The following is a 17507-nucleotide window of genomic DNA, read 5'->3' as shown; positions in this document are numbered from 1 at the left end:
GACTGATAACTAGCGTATCTCTGAGATTTTCTTTCCCAAGGCAGAGCAAAACCAGCCATCCCATAACAGAAGGCCAAATTCGAAGCAGCCAGCATGTGAACAAGTAACGGCGTCCTCCGCCCTGCCCTAAAAAGCACTGAAATAGAGAAGTTGATTGTACTCAGATAGGAACCATAAAACCGACAAAAAGAATCAGAGCGATTCCTTTACCTAGACAGGATGTTGTCTAGGGGAAGACTATATCATGGCTAACTCTGACATACAAAAAAATAAAATATGTGTGTCTCTAAAGGGTAGTTGACCAGCAACTCATTTATTTATTGAACAAATATTTATTGGGTGCCTGTCATGTGCCAGGGCCAGGGATGCAGCAATGAAAACAGAAAATGAAATGAACGAACAAAAATTGTCTCCTCTGCCTCTGACATTATGGTGGTGAGAGCAGATAATAAACAAATTAATAAGAAAATAGAATAAATTCAGTAGCGTGTAAAACTAGTCGGGGGGAGGGCATGAGAAATGGGAGAAAGATGGCAATGGAAAATATATCTGTCGATCAGGGAAGGACTCACTGAGAAGGCGCCACTTGAGTAAGGACTCACAGAAGGTGAGAGAAGTAAGGAGATTGGGGGGAACCCTGGAGCATCCATGTAACAGGAAGGCGGCCAGGGCAGCACAGTGAACTGGCAAGACAGGGACAGGGAGTAAAGGGGGCCAGATCAAGCAAGTAGGGTGACCATATAATGGTTCAAACTGGGATGTTCTTAAAAGCGAAAGAGGGGTAGGTACCAAAAATAATTAATACTATATAACTTTAAAAATATGTATTTCTCGACCAAAAATTGGGTTTTATTATATTGATGGACCTACAAAATAATTCTCTTTTTTATTAATGTTTATTCTCGAGAGAGAGACAGAGATGGAGTGTGAGTGGGGGAGGGGCAGAGAGAGAGGGAGACGTAGAATCTGAAGCAGGCTCCGGGCTCCAAGCTGTCATCTCAGAGCCCGAAGAGGGGCTTGAACTCACGAACTGTGAGGTCATGACCCGAGCCAAAGTCCGATGCTTAACCGACTAAGCCACCCAGACGCCCCTACAAAATAATTCTTTTGAAAACTTATTTTCGAAATAAAATTGTCTAGGGGTGCCCGGGTGGCTCAGTCAGTTAAGTGTCCAACTTTTGATTTTGGCTCAGCTCCTGATCTCATGGTTCGTGAGTTCAAGCCCTGCGTCAGGCCCTGCGCTCACAGCAAGGAACCTGCTCAGTATTCTCTCTCTCCTTTTTCTCTGCCTCTCTCTCAAAATAAATAAACTTAAAAAAATAAAATTCTCTAGAATGTTTTTAGATGACATAGCTATAAGCATTAATTTTTTTATGTTTATTTATTTTGAGAGAGAGCACAAATGGGGGACGGGCAGAGAGGGAGAGAGAGAATCCCAAGCAGGCTCAGCCCTGTCAGCACAGAGCCTGATGTGGGGCTCAACCTCACACACTATGAGATCATGACTTGAGCTGAAATCAAGAGTCAGTCACTCAACTGACTGAGCCACCCAGGCATCTCTAAACAGTAAGTTAAAAAAAAAAAAAAAGCTTGTATATTGATTATTTGAACATTTTTAAACAGCACAGTAAATAATTTTTCTTGAGATAGATTCATATACCTTAATTGTTTACCTAACCATTGTTGTCTCTAACACTGTGATGTGGAAATTTTTCTGAAAGATGTCTTTTTAAAAAATATGATCTTATTAGGACACCCAGGTGACTCAATTAAGTGTCCAACTTTTGATTTTGGCTCAGGAGGTCATGATCTCAAGGTTTGTGAGTTCAAGCCCCACATTGGGCTCTGTGCTGACAGCATGGAGCCTGCTTCAGATTCTCTCTCCCTCTCTCTCTGCTCCTCCTCTGCTCTCTCTCTCTCAAAATAAACTAATAAAAAATTTTTTTAATAAAATATGATCTTATTATTTTCATATCTTTTAGTATTGCAAACTAGTTAAGGAGCTGCATTTTATATATATGCATTTTATATATAATATATAAATATATTTTGAAGTTATTGATACTTTTAACTGATGCTTCTCTGTAGACCATAATATTGAGAATTAATTGAGAAAATATTCCCACTCTGGATGTTGATGAGCCTACAAGTTCAGGGCAAATTCTGCTAAATGGAGGATATTCTCAAATGTTTCTCATATTAAAATGTATAAATATTTCTGCCCCAGTATTTTCACAGGTGCTGTATTTCTACCTCCATCCAGAGCACCTTTCTTCAATAATATTTTTACAAGACAGAGCTCCTAAGTCATCTCTTTGTGATTCTTTTCAACATTTTGCCAAATGTAGATACTGCAAAATCATAGGCCTTCACAATTTCATCCCATTCTGGTGGAGAATATAAATTTATCCAATTAAAATTAGAAACTCCATCAAAGACAAGATTTTTTCCAAAGCACAATTTTCAAATTAGGTAATTAAACCATTTGAGCTCTCATCTGTTAAGTTGTTCAATTCCTCCCCAGCTTTTGTAGAGAGAAATTTGAGCTCCTTCCTTTTTGCAAGCTTTGTTTTACATAATTGCAACTTGCTGAAAGCTTCAAAAGCTGAATTTTCATGCTACATTCACTGAATAATTCGATTAAATATTTCTGACTGATTTTCCACATAATGCAACCTATATTTAAGTTGCTTTACAAAATGTTATTTTCAGAGGCTCAGGCATTTCTAAAATCCGATTGATGACAGGCAATACAGAGAGAAAATGCATGCAGCCATGCTGAAATGTTGTTTCCGTATTCAACATCAGCTTCTGTCACAGAAGTTTTGTAGATAAGTTAGATACATATATACTCTGATGGTGGAAATATAGATCTGTAAATTTTGACATTTGCAGTTTCTATTTTGATTGGTAGAATCCTGGAGCTTGGATGCAGTCAGGAATTTTGTGCACATCACAACCAATTCAAGCACATTTCTGCTGCATAGGTTTTTTAATATGGAACTTTTTTTTTTAACGGCAATTCTGTTCTCCATCAAAATTTGTATTCATATGATCACACACGCACAATAACCCACTTTGTCTTCAATGTTGAACTTCCCAACTAAATTTACAATGGCATTAACAATGTCAGATGTTCTGCTTTTGAGGGAAGAATGAATTTCCAAATACTGAATTTTGATCCTTTCAATTAGAGGGGAAAAAAATCAAACCATTTTGGAATTAACAAATTTTCTGAGGTCTCTGGTGGCACGGATATAAAATTGACATTATTTGACGGTTTGCAAAGGGAGTCAACTCAATCGTCACATTTACTTCAGTTAGAAGCACAAGAAACCTTGAAGCTGATACTAAACAAAACCAGTTTAGAAGCGACACTTGATGCAGATGTAAAGGTGTGCTTCACTGTGACATGTTAGACACGCCTCCTGCAGCTGCACATGCTAAACCATCAGGCACGTTCTTTTTACATGAGCAACTTATGAAGTAGATGCTGATGTTTCTTCCCTATGGCTGTGTCTTCCTGTCTTCTAAGGGGCACTAACATCTCTACTTGCCACCGGGGGTGGACAGGAAATGTTGGCAAATATTTTGTGCAAATTACACATTCATCATCAATTCCTTGAGAAAATTAAACATGTAATTCTGGATTTGGTTTTGTTGTGAGCCAAATGCTGCTAAAAGCATCTGCTGCAAAAATAAAAGCATTGCCAAATAATAAAACAAATAGCTATAGCTGTACATACACAATTAAGGACAAAGCTGCTTTAATGAGAACATTTAGAATACACTACACTCAGCGGTGAGAATGCTTGGCCTCTACTTCCTGCATGTAATTTGTATGATATTAAGCCACAGTTTCCCATATTTTTTCTGACCCTGAGGAGGGTCCATGCTTCTCATGAGCATGAGTGGTGCTATACAGAGTGACCGGCTGGGGAAAAAGCTTCCAAAGTTCCCCTGCCATCACCTGCAACCAGAGGTGTTAGCTGTCCCTGACGGTGCCTAAGCTTTTAGCTTTAACGGCCCGCACCCTGCATGTTATCCCTGAAAAGGAGCTTGCCAGTTAGGATGTGTCTGAACAGGATCAGGGAAAGAGAGATGAGTTGTCATTAGCCATCTTTAGGATTCAGCCATAATACAGTTTGAATTCTGTTCACTGAATGTATTTCACACGCTACTAGATGAGGCGTTAGAAGAAGCCAGAAGAACCAAATGGAGGTCTATGAACCCACGCTGGTTTAGTGTAAATACTAATAAGAAAACGCTAATAAGAAAACTTCCTAAAATATGTAAGCCTTAGGGTAAATGCCAAAGCCAATAATAGGATGTCAAGAAAACAAGCATAAACTCAGGGCTCGTCCAAGTGAACGGAGCGTATAGTCACCCCACTAAGGTCAGCGTAAAGATGCTGGCTTTTGCTTCAAATGGAGATAGAAATTCACTGTGGGGTTCCGAGTAAAGGAATGACATCATCTGACTTAAGTTTTATGGAATCACTCTGGCTGCTACTCTGAAAATAAAATGCTGGGGGCAAGGGTAGCAGACCAGTTAGGAGCCTATGCCTATGATTTTGCATTGAGGAAAAGAGACAGTAGCTCCCTAGGAGAGAAATAAATGTTCATCCTTAAAACTGTATGTATATAGCTGGAGGGAGGAACAATTAAAGGGGGAAGGAACCACAGGCTCAGATTTCATGTCTGTGCAACCTGTGATTTCATACCAAGTGTACAAGGACGAATCAGAATATCATAGTTCAAAACACCACATGTGAAAACTACTTAATTCCTCTTCTACACTAATTCTATTCTCATCAAGCAACCTCCTAAGTACAACATAGATTCATGTAGACTTACATATAGGAAGGAAATATATATATATCTATATATATATGTATATAGCAAATACTGGTATCTATTATTCTATTTGATGGTTAGACTGTCTCTAACCAGACAATGATAAATTGGATTTCTGGATTTTTTTAAAAATACCATCTGAGTTTAATTTGTTTCTGTTGGTCCCCTAGAGTGTCATCATCTCTAGGTATACTAATAACTGAATTTCCTAATACATTTAACAGAAAATAAGACATGGAAAGTTGTGGCCCTAGAAGGTCACCCTGAAAAGACTTGTCTGAGCTCCCACCTGGCCTTGCCCAGGTAATCCCTGGTCTTCTGGAGTGTTAATTCCAGTCATACTGCAACATGCATCTCTGATGCCCAGACAGCAATATCAGAATTTTCCAAGTAAATTAGGGAAGACTCTGTTACCATGCCCTCACTAGAAAAAAATTTAGTTCTCAAAGATTTATTCTTCCATGATGATTTTCTCAATTCTCCTCCTTTCCAAAAACAACCACCATTAAGTTACCATTGAGGGATTTTTCTTGGATATATGATTCTCCTCTCACATCACTCTACGTAAGATACAATTAATTTTCAGAAATGCACTCAAACACTTATATTCAAGGTACTCCAATAAATGAAAGTTACCAGCAAGGGACTTGTATCATTCTGAACAGAAGGGACACCTGAAGTCTCAGCAAGGTCAGTCTCCTTTCTGGAATGCTGATCCAGGGAAAGAGGAGCTGGGCTGGAGGATTCATCACTGTCCTGGAGAGTGGAGCGTTCCAGTTCCTCCAACAAGGCATCTATATTATAAGATACAAGAGAAGCATAATACAGAATATGGAAGTCTTCTGGGATAATTTTCCTCCTTAATTATCCCCACTGTGCCTCCATTCATCTTCTTCTTTTGGGTTAGGGCTATTTTCAAATATCTTCTCTTATTCCATATTTTACTTCAAGACTGTGGTCTATTCTACCAGAAGATGTTTAATGCCTCCACATACTGTGACCTATTTCCTAGGGTTGCATTCAATTTCACAGCATCACTCAAGAATTTGACTTCTTATAATGCAGCGTGTTAATACTTATCATTCATTTTGGGTGGATGGCCTACAAAGATCCCCAATAAGAAAAAGTAAATCCCTATATATTTTTCCTATCAGAAAAATAGAAGTAATTATATTACATTTTTTCTAAATATACCAAGACAGTGGGGAACCTGGGTGATGCAGTTGGTTAAGTGTCCAACTCTTAGTCTTGGCTCAGGTCATGATCTCACAGTTGGTGAGTTCGAGCCCCACATAGGGCTCTGTGCTGATGGCGTGGAGCCTGCTTGGGATTCTGTCTCTCCTTCTCTCTGCTCCTCCCCCATTTATGCTCTCTCTCTCTCTCTCTCTCTCTCAAAAAATAAACTTAAAAAATAAATAAATATACCAAGACAGTAACACTTATTCTTAACTCTGATTATTTTTTTTCTTACATACCAAGCACATGATAAAACTGTCAAAACCAAGTAGAAGTATTCTGTCTTTTAGAGTATAGGGGGGAAAAAGGGATCATGGAGAAAACAGCTATTGCAAAATCAAGCAAGATGTTGCAATCCAAATACTTGAGACTTGTTTCCCTTGTAGTTTTCTTCAGAAAAACCAATGCACTTTACAAGTAGCACACTACCACTTTTCTGTTATGATGAAATTAACAATAATTAATAAAAATCAACACATTACAGGCACTATGCTCAGGAACTTATATATTTCATTTAGTCATCCTAATGCTTTAAGGCAGGTGATATTATCATCCTTACTTTGTAAATCAGCTACTACTGATGCAGCCTTGTCTGACTGATCCTGGACTATCTGATCCCAGACCCTGCACTAACTTCAAGTCAAAAATTCCAGTCCCCATCCTCACGTGGATTCTCGGGGCCATCCTGGCATGACTTCTCTGAAGTCACTTCCTCATCCCCATAATCAAGTCATTTTATTACAAGTTTTCTCAAATTGTGGGTTGAGATCCATTAGTGGATCTGTGGTGGATTTCTTACCACAGGTTATGTTTTCTTTAAGTTAGCAAAACAGTGGATTATATTATTTCTAAGGATCTGCCTAGGTCTGAAGTCCTCAGATGAGGAAAATGAACTTTACACAGGTCATTATAAAAACAGATTTTCATTTATTTTAGATATCAGGGGGGATGGGTATTTATTAACGGCATAAGAAAAGATTTAGTCATTTCTGCCCAAAAGTCCACCAACTGATGAACAGATAAAGAAGATGTGGTGTATGTATATACAATGTAATATTATTCAGCCATAAAAAAAGAATGAAATCTTGCCATTTTCAAAGATGTGGATGGAGCTAGAGAGTATCACGCTAAGTGAAATAAGTCAGAGAAAGACAAATACCATATGATTTCACTCATATGTGGAATTTAAGAAACAAAATAGATGATCGTGGCGGGGGGTGGGGGATGGGAGGGAAAGAGAGAGGAAAACCAAGAACCAGACTCTTAACTCTACAGAACAAACTGATGGTTATCAGAGAGGAGGTGGGTGGGGGTATGAGTGAAATAGGTGAAGAGGAGTAAGGAGCGCACTTGTTGTGATGAGCCCCAGGTGATATATGTAAGTGTCGAATCACTATATGGGACGCCTGAAACTAATATTACACTGCATATTAACTAGCTGGAATTTTTTTAAAAATCTAGTAATTTCTTGCAAGTGAAATTTTCTACAGATCTTTCTTAGTCACCCATCTCATAAAAATATTGAAGTTTATGCATCATTTTAGAGATGAGCAAGCTGAGCTAAACTCTTCAAGGCAAACTACCCTTCAAAAACTAACAGCAGTGGAAAAAAGAGATGAAGGGGAAACTGAGATTAAAAGAGACTTAAGAAACACACTAATTTCAATGTGTGAACTTCAATGAAAAGAAAACAATGAGGAATATTGAACACTGAATATTCAATACTTTAAATAAGCACTGTTAACTTAGATGTAAAAAGACATTTGATAATATTAAGTAATGTCTGTTAACATTTTACGTGTTTCATGATATTAAAGAACGATTATGAATTTTGTTCGTGATAATGCTATTATGGTTATTTGTATATGTATATATTTATTTTAGAGATTAATACTGAATTATTTACCAATGACATGAATGTAATATCCGATTATCACTTTAACATAATCCAAGAGTGGGGCACCTGGGTGGCTCAGTCGGACAAGCGTTGGACTTTGGCTCAGGTCATGATCTCACCGTTCACGTTGGGCACATGGGGCTTTGAGCTCACAGCTGACAGCAAGGATCCTGCTTCAGATTCTCTCCTCCCTTTCCCTCTGCCCCTCCCCACCACGTGCATGCTTTCTCTCTCTCCCTCCCTCTCTCTCTCTCTCTCTCTCTCTCTCTCTCTCTCTCTCTCTCAAAAATAAATAAACATTAGGGGCACCTGGGTAGCTCAGTTGGTTGGGCGTCTGACTTCAGCTCAGGTCATGATCTCACAGCTTGTGAGTTCAAGCCCTGTATCGGGCTCTGTGCTGACAGCCCAGAGCCTGGAGCCTACTTCAGATTCTGTGTCTTCCTCTCTCTCTCTGCCCCTCCCCCACTCACACTCTGTCTCTCTCTCTCCTTCAAAAATAAACATTAAAAAAATAAAATAAAATAAAATAATCCAGGAGTGAAAGGAATGGATGGGTGTGTTAATGAAATAAGATTGGCCAAGAGCTGATGATTGTTTATGCTGGTTGATAGGTATACTAGATTTCATTAAACTATTTTCTTTACTTGCGTATATTTTTAAATTCCTGATAATAAAAGATTTTTTTAAATGAACAAAAAAGAAAAGGAAAACTAAAGTAGAAAGAGAAAGTAAAACTTTTTTCTAATAACCTTACTAGCCAGAATGAATGCCAAACTGAGTTCCAAAGTTTTATTCGGTGCCCCTCCATTAAGATGTAGCCCCCCCCCCTTTTCTTTTCTATTTTCTAAGCTTCACTCCAACCAGAAGTCATACATCTCCTTGGATTCAAAATAAAAAAGCATTTACAATAAAGATTAGGGGAGAGAGGAGACCCTCCATGAGGCACACACAACATCTCTAGGAGTAGGTTACACACCAAAGTTAGTGAAACTCTCCCCTCTGGGTCATGAGTTAACAGGCCTCCGTCTTCCCGTTTCCTATGAATGCACATAATACCAACACCCGAGATTATCTTGCTTTCTGCCAGATTCCGTAATTTGAAGATGACTAACTTCAGTATGACAAATGCGGGGTTACAAGGGGTGGGGGGTGGTAGTACACTGAAAACTCCACAGTCCTTCTCTGTGGTGCTTCATCTGTGGAAATCCAATCATGTCAACATTAACATGAAACGAGTAAAGTGAGGTCTCTTGGGGGATCTCACTGGATTGTAAAGCTTTCATTCAGAGCCAGGGGCTGCTCCTGGTTCCCCATTAGCCGGCCTCCCTGAGTAATGAAGCTTCAGGTAAAAGCTGGTGGCTGCAAACTACCGACCTTGGAGGAGATACTGCAAAAAGAAAATATCTGCCTGCCTTTGCTGACCTGTCACCTGTTAGGAGGTTTGGTACTTTCCCCCTTTCTCCATTTCTGGACCAGGTTTCTCTACCATTTCATCCTGCTCAACTAGGGCAAAACTGTACAAATCTAATTTGTAATTTTTTAAGTATCTGGGTTGTTCTACTGGCTGGAACACACTTCTAAAACAGGAGAGGGGTGCCTGGGTGGCTCAGTTGTTTGAGTGTCTGATTCTTGATTTTGGCTCAGGTCATGATCTCACAGTTGGTTGAGTTTGAGCCCTGCATCAGGCTCTGTGCCGACAGCGTGGAGTCTGCTTGGGATTCTCTCTCCCTCACTCTCTGCCCTTCCCTGGCTCGTTCTCTCTCTCTCTCTCTCTCTCTCTCTCTCTTTCTCCCTCTGTCTCAATAAATAAACAAATAAACATTAAAAAAAAAAGAACAATAGGAGAACACCTTGTAGATTAATCAGTTTTGGTGTTAGGGGTTCCTGAGAGCGATACTGAACAAATTTATTATTTTTCTTAGTTTTCTCATTGGAAATAAAAAGTGGATACTACCTATTTCAGAGAGTTGCTTCAGACACTAACATGATTAATATCTGTAAAAACGTCAGGTTTTAGCTTAACTCGCTGAATACTTATTAGTTCCCTTTTGAATTACCTGCGTGAAAGCCATTAGGTGTTGCTAAAATACGAAAGAAGGGCTAGATTCTAGTGAGCTGGACTTTGAACTTAGAAACGTGAACTTCCCCAATTCTCACACAGAATAAGAATGTGGATTCTAGTCCAAGTCCAAAACATGTTCTACCCCAAGCAGCAAAAGAGAGACTTCACCTTCAAAACAGTTTTGTGTCTATTAAATACCACCTTTCCCTCTTCATTGACATCTCTTTCCTCCTATAATTTGCCTTTCTTCCTTTCTCTGCTCCTCTCGCTCTCAAATTACACTCCCAATAACTAACACTCCCAATAATTAACAACAGCAACAAAAGACAATATGCGAGATACGTTTTTTTGTTGTTGTTGTTGTTCACACTTTTGACATACCCCAGACATACAAAAACCCGTAACACTATGGAATTAATACAGCTTGGAAAGCGAGTAAAGGTTAGTGACTCAGTGTTAGGAAGGATGCCAGCAACGAAGGTCAGCCGAGGATAAAGAATGAATCCCAAGAATGACAAAGCTTCCATTACTCCAAAGATTTGAAGTCAGGGATCTCTCTGAGCCATGTGGCCAATTGTTTCACTGCTGGTTTTAATTGTTTGAAGTGGAAAGAGTATCATATTTGCAGTCCGTAGTAATCTGTTCCTTGAGAATTCCTCCAAATAAAGAGCTTAGCAACAGAATTGGTGGAGTTATTGTGCTAATTCTCCTTGGTTTAATACTAAACCATGGAACAAATGAAACCACCCTGGCCTTTCTCCAACCTTTACAGATGTCTCATTCTTGCTCTTCCATTTCTTCTCCTCACCAACACCATCTATCCCTCTCCCTTTTTTTTTTTCTTCCTAAATCATATCTCTGCAGGTGCCAACTGTGTGACCACCCTGTGACCTCCAATAGTCGCCAAGGGGCAAATACTCATAATAAACAATTCAGTCCAAAAGTATTTGTGCATGGTTTACTCCGCTAAGCACCAAACTCTGCCTGTTTGTGCCACTAAAAGAGTGCACCCGGAGTTCCCCAAAACAATCCTAGTTCCTCACGCTTCACTCTTGGTTGGGCTGAAGTCAAGAGAGAAGTGGAAACAAAATCTTCCAGCAGCACCCTCCCCCTGGCTAGAAGTACATCCCACCACACAGAGATGGTAGCCAAGTCTTCATTCCTTCAGTTTCCCCTCCAGGAGGGTCCTCACTCACCTAACTCTTCCATTGTCACGCACCCCAAGATGCGCTGGTCCCACAGGTTGTGAGGAACTGTTTTAGCATGTGCTGAAGAGGACTGCAAAGGAACTGAACGAAACAGCATGAAGCAGCCTCTATAACCCTTTTTGGTTCCTGTATTTGCATAGCACTTCCTCTCTTTTGATTTGGTGAGTTTTTTTTTTTCTTTTCTTTTTGAAAAGTTAGGGTTCTAAAAATGGGACATAGAAAGATGGGTAGTAGGATTTGAGTTCTGTTAGTGCATTGGACAGGGTGATAAAGATTCAAAATTAACTTTGAAAAAAATTGAACTCCTACTATGTGCCAGGATTCATCTTGAATTCATGGGAGTGGCAGATTTGCACTTGTTTCCTCCAGTGTGGCTGGAGCATCAGAAAACCTGCTGTGTGTGAGTGTATGTGAGTATGTGTATGCGTGTGTGTGCACATAAAGCTGGGGACCACAAAAGCAGTTTCCTTCATAAAATTTCCATCAGTTAACCAGCACCCAATTCGTTTTGCTGTCTTCATTCACTTAATTATCTGAAATTATGCTTCCCTGCTTTCCTGAATAGACTGTAAATCCATTAAAAGCAGGGCAGAGTAGTAGTCACATTTAGATTTTCAGGGCCTGGCTACGTCTGTGGTCCAAAACACAACCAACTATAGCAGTCATGAAGAATGAAAATGGGAAGACAAGACACAAGGCGTTAAGCTGCAGATGTCTCAGTGAAGCACAATTTCTGCTTAGCTATGTTGCTTTCTAGCAATTTCTCAGAAAAAGGACACTGAGATTAACTTTCATCTTTTACCACTCTGATTTTACTCACCTTGAATGAAATAAAACATTGACAAAAGGACTCCTATGAGAAGGCAGTGTGTGAAGAACTATAATTATGGCCCTGTGAAACAGATATTATTATCTCCACCTCTACCAGTAGTGAAATAAATTCAAGGAATGGTAACTTGAGGAAATTAAGAGAATTATAGGTAGCTTTACTATTTACTATAATCCAGAGAGAGAGAATCTAAAGCAGGCTTCTCACTGTCAGTGCAAAACCCGACGTGGGACTCAAACCCACCAACCCAGGAACTGTGAGATTGCAACCCATGAATTGTGAGATCGTGACCTGAGCTGAAGTCAGATGCTCAACCAACCGAGTCACCCAGGCGCCCCAATCCAGATTTAGTTTCAATGCCTGTGATCTTTCCTCTGCAATCCAGTGGTCTTTTTTTTTTTTTTTTTTTTTTTGGTTGATCTAAAGGAATTATTGATTCTTTCATTCCCTCCTGACACAAAGATTTTTTTTTTAATCAAAAGATTCCCACTCTGCATTACTTTGAGCAGCCATTGGATGTCAGTGCTGTTCCAAAAGTCCAGATGGGTTTGAAAAAATTCCCATCCACACTAATCTGTAGTTTTTACAACTGAAATGTCACTAGTCCTATGAAAGTGCAGAACACTCGATAGCAAATATGCCATTTGCCTCAGCTGAACTGGTAACTAAGCCAAGACACCGAGGAAAAATGCACTTCAGCACTTGGCTTGCAAATATTAGACTCCATCTGCAGTTTAACTTAATGATTTATGTGAAATTTAGAATTGGATCCCCAGATCTTGTTTCCAACTGCTTTCTCTGGGGGGTTTTAAACCTGGATGTTTTATTTTCTAGGGGTAAGAACCGTTCTCTCACATCGCTTCCTGGGTACAGTTTATGAAAAGCAGTAAGGAAGGAATGCAGGAGTCACTGACTGCAACTTGGAAAACAAATGGAAACTCCCATTTGACGCATTAGGATAATATAGTTGCATACTCTAGTGAACAGACAGGTAATTTCTGACAAAGCTGCTGTTCTGACCGTGCTTCCTGTGCAGCAGAAACATTCAAAACCACAGAAGCCAAGTGGCTTTGAGGGAGGGAGCATGAAAGAGGCCTTGGGTTTCTCTGAGTAGGTCACAGAATCACGATAACAATCCTTCACCCTACCCTCTTCCCTGCAGCCCAGGGACCACAGCCAAGTTAGGCAGCTGACGCCAGCTCCTTGGCACCAGCATCTGGTAAAACAGCAACTCTAGAATCCTTTCCGCAAACTTTTATTAAAAAAAAAAAAATTTTTTTTTAACTTTTATTTTTAACAGACACAGAGAGACAGAGTGCGAGTGGGGTAGAGACAGAGAGAGAGGAAGACACAGAATCCAAAGCAGGGTCCAGGCTCTGAGCTGTCAGCACAGAGCCCCACGTGGGGCTGGAACCCACCAGCTGTGAGATCATGACCTGAGCTGAAGTCCCAGGCTTAATGGACTGAGCCACCCAGGCGCCCCTCCACAGACTTTCATTAAGAACCAAATTAGTGGTGGGTTTGTGCTATGCGACAAGCACCCGACGGATCCAGATTCAGTGCCTGACCTCTAGGAGCTCACGGGTCACACATAAGATGACGAGGTGTATACTACAAACATGAACGCTAGGAGGTGCAAAGTAACCAACCCAGGCCACTGTGAACGTGGCCACCCAAGAAATGTTTCGCCAACACCGATTCCAAAGTCGGGAAAACAGTCCTAAGCTATCCCAACCAGCAACTGCCCCGACAACCCAGCTGGGATCTGTGCAAGTTTCACGGCCTAACCCGGAAATACTACCGCCTTGAAAGAGCAAACGCCCACTGCAGAACGAGTAAACTACCTTTCCCATCGTGCATCACTCAAAACCTCCCAGCATCCTCTACGCCTCCGGTTGCCTGTCGTCTTTTCCTAAAGCTCAGGATATTCAGGACTTCATCTCCCAGGATGCCTTTTGACAAGTTGACCCTGCGCATGCGCCAAGAGGCGGGCCCTCCTTGCCCTCACGACCCCGCCTCTGTTCTACCGCCGCCATTTTTTCAGCGACTTTCATCCGGCAGCCGACGGCGTTTTTTTTCTTAAAGGAGAAGCGACAACTCAAAAAATTTTCCCCTTCTTTCCGCAAGACCTGGCGGCGCTGGGGACAGAAAGGCCACAGACAGGAAAGTGGGGTCGGGGTGGAGGCAGAAGAACGCCAAGGCTACTTCCGCGGCTTAAGGAAGAAGGATAGAAAGAGCCCTGTGGCATTAGCGGCTCCTTAGGGAGGCAGGTGCGCGCGCAGCCAGTCCAGGGTGCGCGCGAGGCGGGGAAAAAGGTGCGTTTTCCTCCCACCAATCTCCTCGCGGGACCTGCTCCTCCCACTGCCCCTAGCGCGCGTTGAGCTCGTGGGGCGGGGGAGGGGGGAGGAAGGTCACTTTAGGATTGTCGCGAGACGCAGCCGTTTAACGGTGAGAACGGGTGCGCGGGGAAGGAAACCTCGCGCGCTCCCTTAGAGCCGTTTCCTGATTGGTTGAAGGAAGGGGTGGGGGAGGGAACCTGGTACGTCGCTGCGTGAGAGGCCGCGAGGGGCAGGGCGAAGAAGCCGTCCCTCCTCTCCGATTGGTCCGCTGCACGTCTGTGGCGGGCGCGCGCGCCGCCAGCGGTAGCGGGCCTTGAGTGGCAGGGGGTGGGGGGGGCGCCCTCGGAGCCGGGCGGAGGGGAGGGGGGAAAGAGGAGCGCTGAGTGAGATTGAGCCGGACGCTCCGGGAGGCGAAGGGGGCGGGGGGAGCAGCGCCGCGGCCGCCGCCGCCTCCGCCTCCGCCGCCTGGGACGAGGGGGTGGGGGACGGACGAGCCCCGATGCCGGGGGAGACGGAAGAGCCGAGACCCCCGGAGCAGCAGGACCAGGAAGGGGGAGAGGCGGCGGCGGCCAAGGCGGCTCCGGAGGAGCCCCAACAACAGCCCCCTGAGGCGGCGGCGGCGGCGGCGCCTGCAGGGACCACTAGCAGCCGCGTGCTGAGGGGAGGTCGGGACCGGGGCCGGGCCGCTGCGGCCGCCGCCGCCGCCGCTGTGTCTCGCCGGAGGAAGGCCGAGTATCCCCGCCGGCGGAGGAGCAGCCCCAGCGCCAGGCCTCCCGACGCCCCAGGGCAGCAGTCCCAGGCCGCGAAGCCCCCGTCTCCAGCTCAGGGCAAGAAGAGTCCGCGACTCCTGTGAGTAACGCAGTCTTTCAGGCGGTGGGAAAGACCCCCCTCTGTCCGCACGCAACCCTCTCGGCTCCCGTAGCACCCACTCCACGTGACATCCTGCCTGCTCTGCCCCCTGCCGGCTCGCGCGCCAGATGTCACACCGCCTCCCTGCTAGCTGTCCCGTCGCTCCTCTCTGGCCCTCCCCCGTGCCCTCCGTCCGCGGGGCCACTTCCCCTCTCCCCGAGGTCGTCCTTTGTGGGATACACCTTTCCTGCGCCTTGAGCGGCCCTCCTCTTCCCCGCCGCCGTAGGCTTCGCCCGCACTCTGGCATCTGCACTCCCTTTGTCAGCCTGTCCCTTCCCCTCGTAAGGCGGCTCTCCAGTATTACATCACATCCCCATTAGGAAATCAACAGCACGGTCTTGGCTCCTGAAGTGTGTGGCCCCCACCCCCCCCTTCCCATTAATTAGCTCGAGAGCCAGTTGTATGAGCAGCTTTATGTAGTTTGTTCCACTCTGCTGAATTTTCACATCACGTTTCACTTGTTTTAGGAATCTGGTGCTTAGGGTGAAACGTGGCTCTGCCAATTTTAAGTGTAGTCTTTCACACAGCAGAATCAGATGGGTATCTTTTAGTGGTTTTCCTTTTATTTTATTTTATTTATTTATTTATCTATCTATTTTTAGTTTTCGCTTCTCTGCTTGTGCTTATGCTCCAACGTAGGAACTTCATCCTTAAAAGACAATTCTTCAAGGAATTCTGTTATCATCTAGTGATAATGGAGGGACCAGGAACATAAATATTTAAAGATGTTTCTATGTCGGAAATACTGAGTACGTGTGTTTGTAAATTGTAGAAATTAATCATATTAGCCATTGAATTCGTCGCTGAAAATACCATTTTTATCTTTCGACTTTCAAGTGAAAAAAATGGGTAAAAGGGAAAATTGGAGTGGGGGAATTACAGTTTTAAGTGCCCCCTCCCAAAGATAGTGTGGCAAGATTTGGCTTATCCCAAATTTAAAACTTGAAAACACCTCTTCCAAAATTAAGACTTACGTCTGTGACTTGCATGCTTGTCTTAGAAGCCCCTCAGAAAGAGATAAAATTCAGAGGTGTTAGATGTACTTCAAATTTTTGAATGTTATTTAAGTTAACATAATCCAGAGAATTTGTTGTGTAAACTGCAATTCTGTGAACAAAGATATGTGCATACAAATCATTTGGCTGCGATTGGGATTCTAATTCCTGTAGATTAATTCCAGTCACAAAAACTTTTAAGATTGTGTATTTAATCTCACCAGTTTGAAAAGAGCTATCATTACCCTAACTTGGATTAAGTTCCTTGGACAAATTTCTTCAACTGCATGTGCTTTAGTTTCATTGTTTATAGGAGCTAATGTTAATCCTTACGAGATGAATTAGAATTAAGTACAGCACGTGAAGCACTTAACACAAAGCCTAGTGCGTACTACATGCAGTCTTTGCTAAAAGTTAGTTTTGAGTGGTGGTAGCATACTAGAGACATAAGTGGTGCGTGGTGGTTTTATGGAAGCTCTGCAAAGTTGGGACTTTTTTTCCATTTCCTTCTTTTGCCACACCTGGGAAAGTTAATAACCTCATAATACATTTTTAAATGCCCTTCCCTTCTCACCTGCCCATCTGAGTAAAATATACCTAAACTTCCTTGCTCATTTCCCTCCCACTTTCCTACCAGTTTTACTTACAGAAATGATGTCTCAACCTGATGACACCTAGTGCAATAGTTTTTTTCCATTTCTTTGGTTTTTTTCCCCTAACTCTTGGCAAAAAAAGTACTTACGAGTCTTTTTACTTTAAAACAGTTGAACTTGGATGAATATGACTTAATTAAATCCCTTCAGTTTTTTTTCTCCATATGATTCCCTGGGGGGAGAAAGATAGAGCCTTAATTCTTAGTGTCCTTTCCTCTTGTCCAGTATTGTAAAAGATAGTAGTGTTCTTTTACCTTCTCTTAGCCTCAGAACTGTCTCTTAATTTAAAGTTACACAATTTTGATCAGATTGTTAAAATAAACTTTCCTAGTAATAATTTACTGCATGCCCTAGAAATCAAAGGAGTTCTAAAGCATTTCAGTTAACTAAACCATGATTGAGCAGTAACTGGGCCCGGTACCCTGTTGGGCGAGGCTTTACAAAGGTAAATGAGACATTGTCCTGGTCTTGAAGGACTTTGCAGTCTGAAGGGAAGATGCAGTGATTAGTGAAGGTTTGTGAA

The 17507-nt window shown here is 42.4% G+C and overlaps 2 protein-coding genes across 4 annotated transcripts in view; one reads left to right on the top strand and one right to left on the bottom strand.

Moving 5' to 3' along the window:
- Window positions 1-14587, bottom strand: part of LPXN (leupaxin) — a 40111-nt gene extending 25524 nt beyond the window's left edge. The window contains exons 1-2 of one of the 2 annotated variants that reach the window (XM_049646281.1): window positions 13933-14587; window positions 5493-5650 (exon numbers count right to left, since the gene is read on the bottom strand). In XM_049646281.1, coding sequence (XP_049502238.1) covers window positions 5493-5650; window positions 13933-13948 — 174 coding nt within the window. In that variant the 5' untranslated portion in view covers window positions 13949-14587. The other variant, XM_049646271.1, reaches the window with a different exon arrangement.
- Window positions 14588-14766: 179 nt separating this feature from the next.
- ZFP91 (ZFP91 zinc finger protein, atypical E3 ubiquitin ligase) overlaps window positions 14767-17507 on the top strand; it is a 47540-nt gene continuing 44799 nt past the window's right edge. The window contains exon 1 of one of the 2 annotated variants that reach the window (XM_049646259.1): window positions 14767-15276. In XM_049646259.1, coding sequence (XP_049502216.1) covers window positions 14927-15276 — 350 coding nt within the window. In that variant the 5' untranslated portion in view covers window positions 14767-14926. The remainder of the gene's footprint in view (window positions 15277-17507) is intronic. The other variant, XM_049646254.1, reaches the window with a different exon arrangement.

The sequence above is a fragment of the Panthera uncia genome, chromosome D1 (assembly GCF_023721935.1).
Source record: "Panthera uncia isolate 11264 chromosome D1, Puncia_PCG_1.0, whole genome shotgun sequence".
Classification (NCBI taxonomy): domain Eukaryota; kingdom Metazoa; phylum Chordata; class Mammalia; order Carnivora; family Felidae; genus Panthera; species Panthera uncia.
This window is presented reverse-complemented; position numbering and strand designations above follow the sequence as displayed.